At 38.6% G+C, this 21,522-nt stretch overlaps 1 protein-coding gene across 1 annotated transcript; it reads left to right on the forward strand.

Moving 5' to 3' along the window:
- The first annotated feature begins 199 nt into the window (after positions 1-199).
- On the forward strand, positions 200-20,491 carry LOC134678415 (uncharacterized). Its single transcript, XM_063536987.1, has 7 exons — positions 200-514; positions 5,671-5,822; positions 6,305-6,387; positions 8,233-8,310; positions 9,316-9,443; positions 9,882-9,977; positions 18,174-20,491. The coding sequence occupies exons 2-7, from the start codon at positions 5,688-5,690 to the stop codon at positions 18,569-18,571; spliced, it is 918 nt and encodes a 305-aa protein (XP_063393057.1). The 5' UTR covers positions 200-514; positions 5,671-5,687; the 3' UTR covers positions 18,572-20,491.
- Positions 20,492-21,522: the final 1,031 nt, after the last annotated feature.

Genomic DNA, 21,522 nt, shown 5'->3' on the forward strand with positions numbered 1-21,522 from the left:
CTCTTAAAGGACACTTGTTAAAAAAAGTTTCGTCGTTATGACTAGATTTTTTCTTTTGCGATATGGAACTGACAAGTTAATTCAACGTATACACTCGTGTTGAATCGGTTTTTTTGTTCACATACTGATCTCTAATTTGTTGTAAGCAAACCTCGTAAATGCCCCTAAACGTCAGATTGACATTTGGCAGATTCAAATTATTTCTTTTTTCTTCGCACGGTCCGACCTTCCTTTCTCTATACGAATTTTAGTTGAAAAACTCACTTTCACCTTATTATCGCGATTTAAATTATATCACGCGCCTCACATTCCTACCTTGCCGAGTGCAAAAATTTTCGTTGATGCTTGCATAGGATTATTTACCTAAAATAAGTTCGAAAGTAGAATAGAGATATCTTGTAATTATACTATTTATTTTCTATTTATCGTATTGATAAGGATGTAGGGCTGTGATAAGAAGTGAGCTGATGGTAAACAGAAGATATTGGAGTTTCAATTGACAAGCAACAAGCAGGTAGGCTTTCTAATACACAACGAATATTTTTAAATATCCTTGAACTTAGACTTGTGTTTTTAATTTGCTGTATGTGCATTCTATATGCACATATTTCTTAAGTATTTGCGATTATGTTACATCTTATAGATATAATATTTTGTTTTATAACTTAACTCTTTGCTTCCACTGAATATCATACAATATGATTGAATAATAATGTTATTTTCTTAACATGTAACAGGTTTAGGCATAATCCTTCCTTAATTTACTAAGGGATTTTGTTCCTATTCGATATAACAAGTCAAATACTATTAATAAAAATAAATACTGCAACATTGAAACACAAAAAAATTAATATATGTTCGTTATAATTTAATTTTGTTAGGGAAGAAAGTTTAATTTTTAGTGAATCAACTTTTAGAACACTTTTAGTTTTGTGTCCGTAGACTACCTAGCAAAGAAAAATCGATTTTTCAAAAACCATGTTGATGTTTTTACGTTTTTGTTTACTCGGGCATTATTAGATCCATAAGTATTTAATTAACACAACAACTTGATCAGATAAAAGTTTACATTTTGTACGGTAATGCAGCAGAGAAAATGTTTTATTTCCAATACAAAAATCAGGGACACCATTTTTGCCTATTTTCTGCTGCATTACCGTACAAAATGTAACTTTTATCTGAACAAGTTGTTAATTTTAATGTGTTAATTAAATACTTATGGATCTAATAATGCATGTGTAAACAAAAAAGTAAAAACAACAACAAAATTGTTTTTTAAATATTGTTTTTTTTTGTAAGGGAGTCTAGGGACACAAAATCAGAGTCCTAAAAGTTGATTCATTCTATTGTTTTATTTGAGCAAGGGTATTAAAATAACTTACTTTTGATATTGTTTCTAAATACTTTTTTAAATAAGGACTTCTCTGAATTTAGTCATCATTATTCTGGTAGCCCCTTTTCATATTTTCTATACTTAATTTTTTTTTGTTATTCGGAATGCTTATAAAATTTATAGTTTTTTCCTAACATGAATCCACCCCCTGGCTCACAAGCAAGGTCAGCCTTCTAACCTTTTCAAAGGGTTTATATGGCTTTTTCATAAGGCTAACTTCGAACCCTTTTTCAGACAGTTATCCAAAAACAGTGACAGCACTCTAAGCACATATGTTTTTTTCTCTTATTGTCACACACTGGGAAATGTACACAGACAAGGTTTGCCTGTATTCTTCTCTTAAGGTTTCATTATCCTCTAGCATAGGGGTCGGCAAACATTTAAACAGAAAAGCCAAGTGCATCATTCACTTTAGGATTGGTAAGAGCCACAAAAATTGATTTGACTGGTCTAATTCTAAACTGATCTAATCTAAGTGAGGGCAGCGCAAACCGGCGGAGCGCAGCGCAGATCACTCAGGAGAATTTACGCTGCGCAACGCACACTGGCGAGGTAAAATCCCCCGCGACTCCGCGAGCACGCGAGGCGCACCAGGGAGCATTTCGGTGCAGGCCGGGGGATGCCGCGGCATGCCGGCGCCTACCACCGCGGTGTCCTCTAACGTGTTCCTCGATGCCGCGGAATCCTGCGTGATGCTCCGAGGTCGGTCTCAAAGCATTTAATTTATACCTGAAGGTAATTGAAGTAGGGAAGAAAATACATTGATAATTTTAAAGTGATGTACGCTGCTCTCCGCCGGTTTGAGCAGGCCTTTAGTTGTTTGGGTGCCTTGAAAAGCCGCATGTGGCTTGCTAGGCGCGGTTTGCCGACCCCAGCTCTAGCATCCCACCATCCTATTACTAGTAAGTACTAAGTACCTAGAAATCTAAATTAATATTATGAAATATAGCTTTACTTTATTTGATTCTAAACAAATATCTCCGATATCTATCGCACATCCATAATTATACTGGTTTACCGCTCGCACAGTTGCATTGACTGCCGGCACATAGGCGGGTCAATGTACGAAATTCTACGTGCTTAGAGTCCTTATTTTAGTTATAGTGAGTGATTAATGTTATTTAGATATCATTACGATTATATTTGTTACATTGTTGCTGGCTTTAGGGCATTAACTGATAAGCTATGTTAGATAAATATAAGAGATACAGGTATTATGTTACATTGTGTTATATCTTCCTTATTATATTAATCCGCCATTTGGACATATCTCAGAAATATATCAAGGGGTTTAACTTTATATACAAAATATCGGAAGACCGAGCTTTGTTCGGAAAACATATAAAAACTCAAAAAACCGGGCAAGTGCGAGTTGGACTCGCGCACGAAGGGTTCCGTACCATAATGCAAAAAAAAAACAAAAAAAAAAGCAAAAAAAAACGGTCACCCATCCAAGTACTGACCCCTCCCGACGTTGCTTAACTTTGGTCAAAAATCACGTTTGTTGTATGGGAGCCCGATTTAAATCATTATTTTATTCTGTTTTTAGTATTTGTTGTTTTAGCGGCAACAGAAATACATCATCTGTGAAAATTTCAACTGTCTAGCTATCACGGTTCGTGAGATACAGCCTGGTGACAGACGGACGGACGGACGGACGGACGGACGGGCGGACAGCGAAGTCTTAGTAATAGGGTCCCGTTTTACCCTTTGGGTACGGAACCCTAAAAATGCGCGTTTTCCCAGATATAGGAGAGATAGCTAGATCGATTTATTGCCCCCGAAAACCCTAATATAGCGAATTTCATCGAAATCATTAGAGACGTTTCCGAGATTCCCGAAGTATTAATACAAGAATTGCTCATTTACAGGTATAATATTTCTAAATAAACGAATGTGCAAAATTAAATAAACGAATGTCATATGGACCATCCTTCGAAGTACAAGTATGCTTAGCAAATGTGGATTACTCCAGTCGACTCAATGGTATCGTAATTGGATAAACATTCGATCTTTGACCCGCTCCGTCCCTACTCCCTAGTCATTTGTTATTATTATTAGTTATTAGATAGCTCGATACGGTCTATTGTTGTCGCTTGTCCGTTCTGACCTCGTGACGTCATGGCGTGTGTCACGCCTAATTCATATATCTATATTAAATACCTATAACTTTTGGTGCAGTTTTTTGGGCGTCCGCCTAGCTGGCGCGGGTGCACGGAGCGGGCGCACGCCGGTGTTATTGAAGGTAAAATCCGTCGCACGCGTCCGCGCCAGTTAGCAACGCTCCTACTTTTTTTCGCTAACCCGCTCCGTGCAACCGCGCTAGCTAGCGGACGCCCTTAGAGTTCCGTAACCGAAGGATGACAATCCCTATTATAGTTCTACTGTAAAATACAATACTCTTTATTGCACATTTCACATAGGGTTCCGTACCCGAAGGGTGACAATCGGATGTCTATAGGTCTACTGTTTAGCTCAGGCAGTTGGTAAGTACTATTACGTCCAGCCATGGACTGGTTTAAGGCTTGGCTGCAAGAAGCTGATTTGTACGTTATGTGAGTAAATATGAAGGCGGCCAAGGTAAAATTGTACTGGACAGGGCACGCCTAGCGAATGCACCCTGAGCGCAGAGCCAACTTTTTATCTAGACACGCGGCAGCGTGTCAAGCCAAGTTCAAGCAAAGGAACTGGCTAGCCAGCGCCGAGTGTAATATTACACGAACCACTTGGTGCCACTTTTGACCCTTCTATAACTCAAAACATCTTTGACGTAAACACATAAAACTACGTGTGTTTAATTATATCCATAAGGATATCTAGAAGCCAAAATTTCATGAAGCTAGCTCAAACGGTTATAAAGGTATGAAGGTCAAAAAGTCGTAAATTTTAAGACTGACTTATGACTTATAGTACCTAAACCTAACCTACTTCCAGATGACCTAGAAGGATGAAATTTGGAATCCAGCTTGGTTATTGTGTGTAACCGTAGGAAAAAATCTAAAAATAAAATAAAGTTAAAAAATAGGGGGGGTCCCCATACAAAAAAACCACTTTTTATTGGGACTGACATATAAGTACCTAAACCTAACCTACTTCCAGATGACCTAGAAGGATGAAATTTGGAATCCAGCTCGGTTATTGTGTGTAACCGTAGGAAAAAATCTAAAAATAAAATAAAGTTTAAAAATAGGGGGGGTCCCCATACAAAAAAAACATTTTTTATTGGGACTGACATATAAGTACCTAAACCTAACCTACTTCCAGATGACCTAGAAGGATGAAATTTGGAATCCAGCTCGGTTATTGTGTGTAAGCGTAGGAAAAAATCTAAAAATAAAAAAAAGTTAAAAAATAGGGGGGTCCCCATACAAAAAAATATTTTTTTATTGTAGCGTTGGAACCGTTACAAGCAGATATTTGAAACTACCCCAATATATGTATTATTATATTTGCTATATTAAAATAAAGTTTAGTCAAAAAATAAGTGGTGTCCCCATACAAAAAAACTTGTAATACGCTCTAAACAACCGGCCAACGGTGTGTCGTCGGCGGCGCGCGGCACCACATAATTATACAAAGAACAGAAGTAAAAACCATACAGCGGAAACACAAGAAAAAACATTAAATCTCTATACCTGCCTAGTTTTCTTTACAAAAAGTATTGATATCCCACCAAAAACATAAATGTAAAAAAGGAGAGCCAAGTTCAATACAAAAATTATGCTTGGCTGTGGGGCTCGCCGCAAAAAGAATGGAGATCTAAATGAGTGCCACTGCCAAGTTCTATGCAAAATCCAAATATGTATTTATAGGAACAAAATAACATTATAAACAAGTATTAAACTCTATTTCTTTGCTTTATTGGATACCTATAACAATTGCTGTTATTTAAAAAAATGTGAGATCTTAAAGTAGGTTAGATTTGGCTTGGCCAGGTTTTATCAGAATTACAATATATATAAAATGATTGATATAATGAAAACTGGCCAAGTCAAATCTAACCTACTTTAAGATCTCACATTTTTTTAAATAACAGCAATTGTTATAGGTATCCAATAAAGCAAAGAAATAGAGTTTAATACTTGTTTATAATGTTATTTTGTTTCTATAAATACATATTTGGATTTTGCATAGAACTTGGCAGTGGCACTCATTTAGATCTCCATTCTTTTTGCGGCGAGCCCCACAGCCAAGCATAATTTTTGTATTGAACTTGGCTCTCCTTTTTTACATTTATGTTTTTGGTGGGATTTATTTATAACGTTTTCTGTCCTCAGAAATATAACCATCAGCCATGCATATGTGGATGTGGTTCGGCTACGATCTCGGGCCTTTTCTATTCTCCTGCCTCGACATAACCACGCGCTGGCAGTTCGCTCTCACGTGGATAGTGCTGTTTGTGGTGGCGCTTCTATTTGAAGCTTCTAAGGTAAACCCGGCTTTCTAGCAGAAGTTCTTGTCAGAAAACGCAAAAATATTATTATCAGAGCCCTTCAGCCTTTTCCACAAAATGTTCTATATTCGGGTCGTTGTGCTTCACGATATCGATTGACCATAATTTTAAGAGTAAATCCAATATCCATGAAGCTTCTATAAGGGCGTCCGCTAGCTGGCGCGGTTGCGCGGTGGTATCCGCTAACTGGCGCGGTTAAAAAAACAAACAGGGGCATAACTATGGTCAATATACATGAAATTGTGTAAAATATTTTCTATAATGTTAATACCCAGAATAAAATGGGAAATTCGTTTGTATGCAGAATTGAAGGGTATCCCCAGTTGTCCGCGCCCCACGTGACTGCCGCCATACATGAGGCGGGGACACGTGCGAATGATTTAGAAGCGCCTATTCCCGTCTGTGCCCGGCGGGGACAAATGGGAATACACCGCACACTTATAGTCTTAATTCCACAGGTCTACCTGGCGAGAGTGCAGCGCGCCGCCCAAAAACGGCTATACCCTTACAGGTCTGACGAACGGCGGAATCTGCTGTGCCGGTGAGTTTAGCGTTTTGCACCCTAATGCTATTGAGATAGAGTTGATATTATCAAGTTCCCTAACTCTACTATCGTCAACATTGTTAAAAGGAAAGGGGACAACCCGGACAACCGCTTTTCCAAAGAAACGTAGTCCCCATTTTCCTCTGTTTGGAGAATATTCCCGAGAACAAGGGAAATTTCCCAGGAATTATCCATAAGAAAATATTCCTTGTTTCGGGAAAATTCCCATGGCACTACACTACATTGATTTTTGGGAATAAGGTATTGTCTTGTATATATTTAATCCGTGTCGTTATTCAATAGTTGACTGTACTCGTATATGAAAGATCTATTTAACCAACTTGATCGTACGTCGATTGTTTTAAAATGGAACACAATGGTCATACTACTCAACAATTGCTAGTATTATAAAACAACAATACGGCCCGTGTGTGATGTAAGTCATTTCTATGTCTCAGTGCCGTAAAGGCCTATGTGAGATATGTGTAAGAGCCCGTCTAGGGTGGTATACCACCTGTCCAATTTCTTAATCCAATGTGCATTGCGTCTCACTCTCTCATTAAGCAAAATGAGAGACGCAAATACACATTGGACCAAGATATTGGACAGATGAAATACCATCGTCGTAAGACTCGTATAAGCTAACTTTACACCGACGTGAAGAAAACAAAGCGAGGTTGTGTCACTTTAAACGTCATATTGACTCGTTTTGTCATTGCTCATTGCAAATGAACACGACTCTATTGTCAAGGCGTTACAGATTAAAGTGCGTGTTTAGATATTTTTGAGCACCCCGCCCGCTCCGATATATCTGATAGCGACTGTACGACTTTAGTCTTTTTGAGTTATACTCCATGACTCTGAAGTCTTTTTAGTCTCAGAATAACAACTGGGTCGATTCTTGAACTTAAACTTTTCTTTCTAATTCTAAGGGCAATGTACCAATGGTATTAAGTAAGTAAATAAGTCTTGATCGTTTTTTCCAACCGGCTCTCTCAATCGTTTCGATATACAAATGAGCTGTTTTATATTCTGCCTATTCACGCCCGATTAATTCATTAGTGCTAATTTATTTGTGTTTGTTTGATTGTGTTATCAGCAAAATCGCGCGTCGAAGCGTTTTAAACTATATATTCACACAGCTGTTTTATTTAAATAATAAAGTTATTGAGAACTTTATCTAGAACTCTGCATTTTACAAAAGATAGATTGCAGTTCAAATAAGAGTCACGTGACGGGTTCTTTAGCATTTGAAGGTAATTGAAAACATTACAAGATTAATTGATATAGGTTAAAGACAGAATGATAAGGGACAGGTTCAGGCAGTTATGTATTCGGTTGGTTAACTAATAAATGCTTAGAGCAGGGACCGGACAACCTTTTCCTTGATGAAAGCCTTTTAATAGCCCCTTTGACCCAGTGAAAGACTTACCAGGTCGAACTGCTAGCCCACTCAAAGTCCTTTATAAGGGATAGCGGTTCGGTCCCTGATGAAGAGTACCCGACATTGTAAAAAAAATACTATGTAAAGAAATACTTACTTACTTACTGCTGTGGCGCAACGACCCGAAGTGGATCTTGGCCTCCGACACCAAAGACGGCCATGCTACTCTGTCCAAACATCATGTCATGCTATGCTTTCTGTGTGTGTGGCTCGGGCACGTAGTCCGGATGGGGGAAGATCGTGCAGTCTGGAGGGCGTACTCTGGAGTACCAAGTGGCCGAAGGCCGTCTGGACGCCCTAGGTACTGCTGGAGAGACGAAGTGCAGAAAGACCTCAGCGAACTCGGCGCCGTCGAATGTAAATAAATACACGGTAAAATATTGATTGCTTGGTTCCAGGGACCTCCCCGTCGAGCCCGGGACCAGTCGCAACGCCAGCCACGGTCAGGTTGAAAGATGGGCGTCTTTGAAGACCAGGTAATTTTTGTAATTTATTTATTTTTTATTCAGACAAACACTAGATATAAGTTTACAGCTGCAGTATGCCATGACACTAAAAGAGATTTATTCAATAACAAAATTTATAAACTATTATTAAAATTAAGTATAAACTAAATAAATTAAGGTATCGTCTTGGGTCGTCCCATTCGTTTTTCGTCAAGTTCTTAAATTAGTCCTATTCTGCTTTCGTCACTCATTCTACATTCGTCACAATCGTCGGTGGCTTTCAATGTAGAATGAGTGATGAAAGCAGAATAGGACTAATTTAAGAACTTGACGAATAACGAATGGGACGACCCGAGACGATACCTAAATTAAAACAAATAAAATAAATAAATAAAACTTACCCACCTACCTTACCTTAACCAATTTATTTATGAAATGTGTACTTAACATTTACATACCTTTCTGTGAAAAACTAACAACATTTCGATTGTTTCGACCCAGAATTACGAAAATTAAGAAAAAAATGTCCCCGGTTTTTCAAACGATATTTGAAAACGATAGATAGTTGTCATTTTTGTGACGATTCATACAAAATAATAATCATAATAAAAGTAAAGGTAGGGACAAAACTTAAAATGTGATTTACATGATAATTTCTTAAAAAATATTTACACAAAGTGTATCATAAAAAATCTATTATTATTTTCAATCGAATGAATGCGTTTCTGTGAAAATACGCACGTATTCACTACATTAGCATTTCCCAATATATGGGTACCTATATACTTACTTTAATCTTTGGTTGTGACCCATTGGTGGGTGGCGAGCGAATATTGAGTGGGCCTTTAAAATACTAGGAAATCCGAGCGTAAATAATATTTTATGCCCCCTTTTACGGCCATGATTTGGGCCCCAAAAATGGCAGTTGGTGTTAGGTGGGTCAAAGCTCAGTCAACTTTGGGATCCACTGCACTACATCTGTAAACAATGTATTCGATGTTGGTATTGGTTTTGATGACTTGTATTTTGTTTCAGGATGCTAATAAACACGCACCAAACATGCGTGTTCTTGCTCCACAATGTAGTTGGCTATCTCCTGATGTTGGCCGTGATGGTCTACAACGTGGAGCTGATGCTGGCGGTGGTGCTAGGCATGATGTTAGGTAGGAGACTCGTACGGTCACAGTTGTCATTTATCAGGGCTCCAACATTTACTATCTAAGAGCGGGCCTTACGGACAATAAGAATGGGGCCAGTACAGCGGTGTCACGCGCACGAGTTCGAGCCAATCGTGCAGTCTTCACTTCAGAAATTTAATATAGGTACTGTGAAATATATAACGCTCAAGTCACTGACAGCCTAACTTGATATTCTGTTTCGAGTATTATTTAGTTTGACAACCAACAAAGTATTAAGGGAAATGTGCTGTTTGAAAATGTACATTCATTTAGAAGATTTACCACAACATGCGTGGCTGGGTTTCATCGTGTATGTACATTATTTACTGTAGTGTTATTTTTAAAAATGATATGTGTATGAGGTATTTGTGTCATTATCCTTATTGGCTAAATAATTTATGTGCCTACAAATGTGCTCGGCAGGTTACTTCCTCTTCGGCCCGAAGCTTACGAGACTGCAAATGCAGTGCTTCCGTACAAAACGCGTCGTGATATGCACTCCGGAATGCGATGACACAGGTATGTATAATACAGGAGTTTCAAAGAGACATGTTCAGATGCGGGCGGCATCGCGTTCAATTGTGTCACAAGGGAGCAAAATGACATATTTACGGCGTGGTGAGGGAGTCCATTGGTAACGTCCACGATGGAAATAAATTGGCTACCATGTGACACATATTGCTATTCGCATCACCTATGAGGAAATCATTATGTTTCTAAATATGTATTATCTCAGAAACAATTATTCATTCTCATAAAGGAAGTTGTGTAGTGCTCCCAATTTTGGTTTTACATGTAGCAATGAATTAAGTAGGTATATATTAATTAAAATTAAAATAACCTTTTGGGTTAGCAATTCACATTTTGAAATTATTGACCAAATAAGGTATGCTTAACTTAACTGGGGCGTAACTTAACCGCGCGATGCATTCCCTAAGTATGGACGCACCTTAACCTGCTACTCATAGGTACCTCACGTGTCGAATATTGTCCCTGTGACAGTTCCTTCAAGTCTCTTTACCCTCTAACCCAATCAGGGCTTCATTTAAAAAATGATAGAAAATATGGTTTTCCCAAATGATGGGAAAATCGGCATTTTCCCACCAATTAGGAAAATGGATGACAGGGTCGAGTGGAGAAAACGAGGGGAGGCCTTTGCCAAGCAGTGAGACCAAAGGAGGCTAATAAAAAAAATAAGAAATATATTCCTACCTTATTTTTATAACTTGTTAAAATGTTACATTTCTAAATGAATTGATCTGTCAAACTTCCAAAACGGGATTACAAACAGTTCATGCTGACAGCTACTCCATATAAAAATGAACTGTCATAGGGACTATCATTCGCCGCGAGAGGTATATATGTATATATATATAGACCCTAACCTAACCCTGTCCTGTCCTTCAAGACCGTTGCAACACCACCAAGTGTTCGTGGGAGGAGTGCGACGGCAAACTGTGCAAGTTCATGGACGGAGTGGAGATGCAGACGCGAAACACCACTCTCAACAAGTCAGACATGCCCCATATATTCTGTACACTTGGTTAACCCTTCGAGCGCCAAGCGTCACACTTGTCACGGGATGGAGTGTAATCGCGATTACTTTGCGAGAAAATATTGACCGAGAAAATATATGCACTGCCTTTTGCCTTTTTGTCTCGTCTTGGCGAGGGCACGACCGTGCCATAAGATTTTTTTTTTTAATTTATTTACTTCCTTTGAATACAATTTTAACATTACAGCATGTAGTTCGTGAGAGTAGGAAACGGTTCCTCCGTACTAGTAAAAACTGTATGACGGCAGGAAGCACCACCTCTCCCCGATCCGATCACATTTAATCTAAGTCTAGAAGCAGTATACATATACATACAGATAATTGCAAGTACATATAAATATGTGTATGTTAACTTGTTGTTATTTGTGTGTTTTTTATAGCAGTGGCCCAATTCGTGACAAAATAATATATTGATTTCATTATAAAATTATAAATCATGAAGGTGGGTAATTTACATGTTAAAAAAGTTTATGCGCTAAAAAATGTAACTTAACAACCGGTCAAACCGGTATTCAAAGGTTGAGTATTAATGCTTGTGAAATTGAAAAGGAGTACTATTGCTATTATATTTGATAAAACATCTATAAAATGAAAGGCTCTCCGTCGACGTGACATGGCGTAGTTGGCGCTCAAAAGGTTTAATTCCAATTAGCACTCTCTCATAGGTAATGCGACTCATGAACTTCCTCTTATCCTATCCCTTCCTTTCAGTTTCCACTTATCCTAATTATCTTGAATAATTTCGGTTTTATGGTTTGTTATTGAGTTGTGTCATGGCGTCACTTTCGTTTTACATGCTGAGGAATGAGATGGAATAAGCTCAATTCGAATGTATCGACACATATGTAGTGCATAATTATTTTCCATCGTATTTTCACGTTAACGTACGAACGTATTGCTATTTCAGTCAGTCTCGGTACATAAAGTACTAAAGATGACTGAAGTAGTATCACAAATACGAACATTTCCGAAAAAATACGATGGAAAACAATTATGCACTCTGCACTAGAGATTAAGCTGGGGATAAGATAAGACAAATGTGAGGTTTTCAAACAAAAGGTATTATTATAATTAATTAACAATACTTTAAGAGGGGGCGTAAAACCAGTAAATTAAGAAAGGAACAAATACGACGGAAGATTTAGCCATCGCGCGGGTTTTAATTTAACGTTTTACGTCAGTATCTTTGAAAGTATATACTTCTGTAAGAGCCTGCCTTCATAAATATAGTAAAATAGTAATACAGTACCTAAACTAGTTTCAGAGTTATACATGGTGTGTCTGACCATGGGGCTTTAAATCCAGGGCTTGATTTTACTCGCTAAACTAAGCTACTTTTACTATGGGATCAGCCAAAATGTATGAAAAGGTAAAAAAAAAATCAGGATTTCGGGGTTGGTGCCATAGTAAAAGTAGCTCAGTTTAGCGAGTAGAATCGAGCCCTGGATTTAAAGCCCCATGGTCAGACACACACTGTATATTTCGTGCCATTTGCCCTCGATTAAAACTTTTAAATACCTATTCAATATAAAAACTATAATTTCTCGTTGGCTCCCTCTTAATTCTGCCGTGAAGATTCGTTACAAATAATTTTAAACTGAGAATTTGAGGTATCTATTGTCTGAAATCGTCACAATCACAAGTATGTATAAACTAATCTAATGTGATGTTTTCAACTTAAAAGGTACCACGTTGTCGGTTGTCGATAAGGTTAATTTCAAATTGAAGCTATATGGAAATAGTGCCTTATTAACAACCGACAATAAGTACCTTTTTTGTTGTGAATGGCACTTAATCTTTCTGCGTCCGCGTTAGAGGTATTGCGGTAGACGTGTGCGCTGTATTCTATGCCAATACCGTTCAGTTGCAACTTTTATGCCTGTCTTGTTCACTGTGAATGTGAAATATCATTCTTTAATAAATTACAGTAATAAGGGATCGGACTGTAATAAATTATCCCTTTTTATTACGCATATAGGGCATAGGGGAGGCCTTTGCCCAGCAGTGGGACACACTAATAGGCTAAAGAAAAAAAAATTACGCATAGGTACCAAGGCGCGGTGATGGGCCTGGGATGGGTTATGTGGGACTCCCATATAGGCTAACGAGACCCATGGTTACTTAAAAATTCAACTTATCAACAATGTCATTCATTCAAAATGACCAAAAAGTATATAATGCAAACTTGACGAAACGTTTTTTATTTCAGCTGCCAGTCTGGTCCGCTATTAATTGATTCTTCTCTTGTTCAACTCTATCAAACTATAGAGATACCTGTCTTTGTTAATTTTACACATAACTCATTTTAACCTTTTGACTGACACGTTCACGTCATCGTGAACCTTGTCGTAATGGACGAAGGTTGATATTGGGCTGTGGCCGCGCGCGTCAGTTCACGTCTTTGGCGGTCAAAAGGTTAAAATATCAATGCCTCGCGCGATTTTCCAACTCGTGACCAATTACCCTAAAATCTGCTATATCATCAGGCAGGGTTTTCAAGTAGACATGACCCATGAAATGGAGTTTGAAATCGGACGGTGGCCGCGCGATGACTGAGCTAATAAGGTGTTTAATTTTGATCTATGGCGTTTAACAATTGTTCAATGAAGTGGCCAAAAACGTATACTTCTCCCACACTGTTAACCATACATCGATGGAGTTTATATGCCTTTTGAAATAAGGTCCACCGATGTACAGTAAGGAGTGTCGCTGTTTGTACATGTTTTTCTGTTCTTGCTTGTCGGTATCACCACGAACAATCTCTGCATTGCTCTAATGTTGACTGATAGAGAATGCCTGACGTATTTAATTCCGCCTAATATACTTTAAGGGCTCCTTTAGACGATGCGAGAACTCGCATGCGAGTTTCATTACATTGCGGATTTTGGTCGGTCGGTTGAATTGGACGGAACTATCGCATACGAGTTAGCGCGCCGTCTAAATCAGCCCTAAAGGTCTCTGCCCACTACACCGTATCATACCATGACCGTGCTATGAACGTGTCAGGCAAAAAAATATTTTTTGTATGAAAAAGTATGAGACTATGCCCACTAGCCCGTTCCGTCACCGACCATACCCGTCGCGTGCCATGCACGGACCGGCAAAAATAGTCGGCGAGGATATTTTGCCGGTGCCGAAACGCTCCGTGCATGGCACGCAACGTTGCCAGAACGGTGCGTGCAGGCGGCGAAACGGTGGGCATACGGGTTTTAACCGCGTATGGTGACCGTTCTAAGCCCGTTATAAAGGCGTTGCTATATTTCTTGCTCGCTCTTACCACTCTGATAACTAATCGCTGGCTCTTTCTAACGAGTATTGCTCTCGCGAATAAAACGCGGGTACTAAGGGGATGAAACGCGGATGCTACCGTGCTACGGGGATTATAGGCGGATATGCTATGGGGATGATGCGCGGTTACTACGGGCACTAAACCCGTTATGTACAATGTGGATACGGTGTAGTAGGCATAGTAGGCCGTATCGCGTTACATTCCGTGCCTGATACGTTCATAGCACGGTCATGGTATGATACGGTGTAGTGAGCAGAGACCTTAAGGCTTTCTTTATTCCAGCAAAACTTAAGAATAACCCGGGCTCAATTTACATAAGTACATTGACAACTGTGACGATATGTCACGTCGAAAGAAACTTGTGACGCAGAATGACGTTAAGTAGTTAGTATTACCGATGAAATTAATTAATTTATAAATAACTCTACAAAGTTAACTACTATTTGTTAATGATTTTTTTTTTGTTTATTTGATAATGAGCGTACAAAAATAAAACCGTAAATTGGTATGTTCCCGTTTTTTGCCACTTCTGTTGAACTCTATTCAACTGTACCCGCAGTTGCTACTAAGTAAAGTAGGCAGTAATATTTGCAGCAAAAATATTGCTATAGTTATAGATCGACAAGAAAATGTAGAAATTAAAAAGTGGCAACATCGTAGTGTTGTCCCTTTAAAATCAATCTAAGAAAACGGGACGACACTACAATGTTGCCGCTTTTTAATCGTCTCATATCTCTGGTGAAAACGCAGCCTTAACCCCTCCGACCCCGGCAGAAAAGTTACCTCTGCCTTCCATTCTCAATTTCTCACTATACTGCAATTACATACGAAATAAATAAATAAACCAAAAAGCCCTATTAGCCTCGTGCCTCCTAATGTACTTTAGGATGTACACTCAGTTTCGATGGAATGTCAACCTTCATCAAAAACACAGTAGGTAGCTATTCCTCTGTCTCGTAAAATTTAAAATAAATGAAATTCAACCTATTTTAAAATACAACTAGATTGTAAACTTCCTTGGCTATAATTTTGTATAGTGGGCGGCACGAGGCTCGTTTCTAGATATTTTTATTACTTGGAAATGCGGAGAGTTCTGGGGTTATTGCAAAATGTAAATGCGCCATTATTCATATACCTAATTATGTAGTACATACTAGTACTAACTAATTTAGTGGTAGTTGTAGAAAACGTATCTTGGATTGCTATTATCTTTCATAAAGAGGCGCACACGTCTACTTTCTCGTAGCAACTGTTCGGAATCCGAGCTCAAAATATTGATCATTTTCAGGCAGTCGAAAGTCATCTGCTAAACATAGACCTAAGACCATAGACCTATCTGCGTTTTGGGCAGCCATCAATTCTACTCGTAACACTGCCCGCCCACTGCGACCTTATCTTTAAACCTAATACACGCTATAGTTAAATCCCTAATTACCCCACCAAACAAAAAGCATCGTCTTAAATAAGGAGCATAACATATTAGTACCGACTGTTAACCCGATCGGTCGGCCTATCGTCTTATGTTTCAGGGCCCACAAAAATTTCCCTCGCCACCCATAGCTTGGGAATAGCTGCAATAGAGAGTATTCTCACCAGGCTGGTGTGACTGGAGACCGAAGTCCACTGAGAGTCGGTCAGAAGTTGTGTTTATAGTAACTGACATTCGGAAATCCGTAAGCGCGATGTAGAACGTGCTAACGCCATCTGTTACAATCTTGTGGCACGACGCAGCCAGTGACAGTGGAGACGCCACTGATCCATCGAGAGTTTTAGCGTTGTCATTTTTGTATTTGATGAATGGCAATACTTAAATTACTCAAAAGTGAAGTTATGGTGGCGCTGCTACACTCTGTTGCTTGCCAAAGCGGTGCAGACTTGGGCAGATTATTTTACACCGTTTTACGTCAGTATTTCTTTTTAAATAAAGCACATATAGGTACTACTTAAAAAAACTCGTATAATTGTTCTGTCAACCACAAGAAAAATGTGGTATTCAACTTTGAGTAGCAGTGTGAGATACCTACGAGTTTTTTTTCAAAGTAGTGGCGATATGTACCTACACTTGATTTTTACATTCATTATGTAATTACCAATGGACGTTATCTTAACCATACTACTACCAAATTTTGTGTTCAGTGGACATTCCTGACAACACATCAAATAGAATCTACGTAATTCGGTCGGGTTATTTGTTGCCCACCATAAATCATACTAAATTTTTGGTGGGGAACAAACAAAAACTGAGACTGTGACAAGGACAAGCAATAATACCGCTTTCTCTGCTACTCCTACTGAAATTAAGTGCATCTCGTTTGGTCGTTTGGTCCCCCCGTGTAATCTCTATATGATTGTAGTTACCTCTATGTGCTTCAGATATAGGAACCGTGCGCGTTGGAGCGTCTACCACATTGTGGCTTGAATCGGAAACATAAATATGTACTTTGCCAAAGCAAGCCATCTACCGTATTCGTGCGTTTTCTTGTCCATAATTAGTCGTTTCTGTCATCTTGTGTGCTACACCAGTACGGATATGATGGTCGTACTTGTCTACGAGACAGCGTGATAAAACGGTATCCGTCACTTTCGATAGCGCTCTGTTAAAAAGTGACGGATATTTCGTAGACTAGATAAAGCTATTCTTAATAGGCCTACTGAAGCATTCACATTTACGCCTGGCGTCAAAAATCTGACGGCTCCTATGCTGCGTCCTAGTGTCATGCCCGCTCCCTATTATACGGTCTTAGGAGATCTTCACACCGTCACCAGATCGTGGGATAGCCACCTTAAGCGGCAATAGGTACTGATAATTTCAACGACCCATCAAATCAAAATAAAAAAATCAGTTTCTACCTGTGGAAACTTGTAATTGGCTTACTGTTTCTATGTTATTACCTAACTTGTTACTCTAGCTGTAAGTTTTCCTAACATATAAAACAAAATAAAAATAAATTGAGCTTCGATTACTATAGTTGCTACGAGTGTTGGCGCCGCGATACACATGTAACCCGTCGAACATCCACCATACAACAAATTGATGCAAAGCAATTTGACCCATAATTATTGATCTGTGGTAACACACGTCTAAGTCGCTACGACCCGAATTGAGTTAGTTAGGGCAAAGAGAATATATTGTAATAGAGAGGTAAAGTCTAAGAAAAAAACGTGCCCCTTAGTTTGACAACCAAAACAGATGGCGCTGTACTCCGCCATATATTTTGCGGTCACTTAATTGTCAAACGTCAACTTTTGACAATCAGAGTTACCGCAAAATGTATGGAGCTGTACAGCGCCATCTCGTTTACCTGTCAAATTCGAAGCACAAAATTGTCTTAGATTTTACCCATCTTACTCAATCAATATATCTTTGGTTAGGGTAACACGTGTGATACTAGGGCGCTCCACGGGTTAAAAAAAGTGTGTATAAATCGGGTAGTCGGGTCTAGTGCTAGTAGTAGTAGTATCTAGTAGTAGTGGAAGTAGTACGGGTTTTAGTTTATAGCAGTTTAGTTTCAGTGCTACTATAACACGTACTAATTTTTGTGTAGTGTTAATTTAATTCAATTAACAACGATTACACTTGTTTAATGTATAAAAAAACAATACTGGAATACAAAACAAAACAAACAATATTAAAGATGCTTGTTATACTACACCACTCCAGTAGCCAATGACCACTTCTGTATCAACTACTTAATCTACTTATACAATTACCATCCGATATATCGGGGCGGCAAAGGCGCTCACAAATATTACTTAGACGCCTTGACAATAGAAGCGTGTTCAGATATTTGTTAGCACTTTGGTCGCTCCGATATATCTGATGGCGACTGTACATGTACAAATATAACTAAACAAAACACTTCTCTTACAGCTGAAACATCCACCCCGCCGCTCCTAGACGCCTCTCTCACCACGGAGTCGGATTACTTCATCTGTCAAACGCGCACCTGCATCCAACCCTCCCACTACTTCCGCGCCAGCACATCCCAGGAGACACCAGCCAGCTGCCACTTCGGCGCTAAATGTCCGTCTAAAGTCGCTAAGGTTAAAACTTTACAGAAACCCTGCCATGAAGAGGAGCCGAACGTAGAAGACACGCAGTTGCTCGGTGATAATAGTTGTTGTAATAAAGAAAAGGTGGAAGTCGACCAGCCTGCTAGCTCGTGCTGTAAGGAGGGTTCTCCTGAACAGGTGAGAGAGGACAGCCCTAAAATAACTTGCTGCAGCTCTAAAGCGACGCCAACTGATAGTCAGGAGCAGATTATTTGATAGGTTTTTTGAATGAAATGGGGGTTTAACCTTTTCGACGCCGTGTCAAACACAAAAGCTGTCACTCGGACGCCACAAAACTGAAATTGAACTTTATGCGCACGTAGGTCTATGTTGCTCTGTGATCTGTGACCGATTAATCCGTCTTTGGCGTTGGACCTGCGGTGAGGATATATCGGTCATTGGCGTCCAAAAGGTTAAAATATTAATTGGTGGATAATATTTCTGGAAATCCAAAATAACTTTGAAGTTTATAGAATCTTGGACTATGTTTTTGTCAATAAGGGATTACTAATAGAGTCAGACCAAACTATCATTGCACAGAGTTTGCAGTGAATGTGTAACTACCAAAATGTACGGCCAATCTTTATGAAAATATGAGGTTTATAATATCACTTCAAAGTCTGTGCAGGGTAAGTTTCGGTCTATAAAATATTTACATTTTAATTGACTTCATGGAGGAGGCTAAGTTAAATATAATTAATCCATTAAATCTTGGACTAACTATATTTTGGGCATTCACATAATTGATAGGTTTTTGTTTCGGAAAAGTTGTAGAATTTTTTTAAATGATGTTTTTGATGGCATAGGGTAATTCGCCAGGAACTGGCCACCGGCTAATAATTGGCCACTTTAAACTAAAAATTATTTTCTGCTATAAACAGAATTTATTATAGTATGTAATAAGTTTAAATAACTGGCCAGTCTTCAATAACTAGCGACCTTATACTAAAATGAATTCTGTTTATAAGTGAATAGATTTTTTTTAGTTTAAGGTGGCTAGCTGGCTAGTTACTAATAGGTGCCCAGTTACTGGTGATTTACCCTACCTACGTTTAGTAACTGTTTGATAAAAAAAAACGTCCGAGAAGTACCTGTCGACCGCCGGCACATGGGCGGCACAGCAATATCACTATTACGCGCGTGCGATAGAGATAGGAGCAGGGTCAAAGTACGGAATTCTTCGTGCTTAGCGCCCTTACTTTATCTAGGGAGTCAGATTAGGATGTTTCTTGCAAAGGATATACATAGATTGATTTATGTTTTAATTTACCCAAATAACGTAGCAAGTTTTATTTAGTCAACCTTTAGACGTTTTAAATGTATTTTTAGAATCTTATTTGAATTTAAAAAAAATCTCAGCCAAGTTGGTAGTCGTTTATCGATACGCCAATCGAATAGAGAAATTTATGATTGGCGTTTGTTAAATATGATTGTTTCTCGGCCGAGGTAAGGTCAATGGCCACTTGCACCATCCAGGCTTAGCCACTAACTCGGACTTAACCGTTAACACAGGTTTAAATTGTACTGGTATCTCCGGGTTTAACCGGTTAACCCCGAATTAGTGGCTAACCCTGGATGGCGCAAGAGTCCCTAAGATACACAAAATGACGATTTTATTATTTTAGAATAGTTTGTAATATATAAAATGTTCCATGCGTATATTTTTGTATATCTAGGTGCTATAATGTATATGTTGTTTAACTGTTTGCATGTAGTATATAGAATAGATATCTTCGAGCAACACCGGCTTCCGACACGTCGGAAGGGAGGGGCCCAAGCGATATCTCGCCGTACAAATCTTTCTGCCATTTTTCGCGGGGGGAAAGGTGCACACAGTCGCATTTCTCACACACTTACATACAAAATCCAATCTGTAATGACGACACAAATACATAGAAAATGACACACGTCAAAGACAAATCTTGCAAACCTCGATCTCTTTTTATGTACGGACGAGTGACTAGTGTCACAACACGCACACTAACACATTTTCGTTGAAGTATGTCATTGTATTCTGAGAGATGAGAAGTCGGATTTGTCGCTCGACCGATCCGCAATTTGTACTGAGCGAGCAAAATCGATAAATCCAACAATTACTTGAGACTAAAATATAATAATTGTATTTAAATGTAATTTAACGTATGATATGTAAAAAAAAATTACATGTGAAATGTAACACTTTCTTTTTGTAAATTTGATGTCCCCGACCTCTTTTTATAACAAAAAACCGAGCAAACAGGCATTTTTGTGCAGCAGTGTTCACGCGCGCGTCTGGACTCGGTCTAGTGAAAAATCCAAGTGCAACTAGTTTTATTACCCGCGCTAGATTATTTTGACGCGCTAATCTTGTACCTCGGCAGAGGGGAAATAGTGCGAATGCCGCCTCCCTTCCGTGTTGCTCGAAGATAGATATAGATATGACTGATCCTTTGTAATTTTAACATGACACTATATTTTTTTATGAATTTAGTCAAGTATTCGTAAATCCTGGTAACAATTTTAGCAATACAAAATACATCATATTAATAAATATGTTCAAAGTATTGATAATATATTTAGCCGCAAATTTGACAGGTGAAGCAAATGGAACTGTAAGACCCGCACTTTTAGTGGAAATTAGATTGTAAAACGCTAGGGTTTATAACCTACTTTGCTGGGTCCCACAGCGCCATCTACTTCGGCTGGCAGCTTTACGGCTACAATATGTTGCACTACTTTACTCAGTATTTCTTTGTCTATGATTAGGTTGAATAAAATTCATATCACTATAATTTTTAAATTATTGTACATTTTATTTAGGAGAATGGCAAAGAATATGTTAAAAATATTGGGCAATATGAGGCTTGTTTTTAAATTATTACGTCTATTTTATAATAACAATTCATAATAAACCTTATTGGAATGCAACGATGATGCGCCACGCGTATCGTGCGACGCTGACTGACTGTTAATTATAGTTATGGGCCACTACATAGTAATAGAGGCCACTCCTAACAAATACTATGTAGCCAATTACTATGTAGTGGCCGATAATTATAGCAGTCAGTTAGCGTTAAAAGGGTTAAATTAAATTTGACAGCTGCCTGTGCCATTTTCAAGAGTTTATTTTGTTCGCTGTATTGTCAGCTAATTAATTGAAAAAAAATACCTTTGAAAGTGCCAAATAT

This window comes from Cydia fagiglandana, chromosome Z, assembly GCF_963556715.1.
Source record: "Cydia fagiglandana chromosome Z, ilCydFagi1.1, whole genome shotgun sequence".
NCBI lineage: Eukaryota > Metazoa > Arthropoda > Insecta > Lepidoptera > Tortricidae > Cydia > Cydia fagiglandana.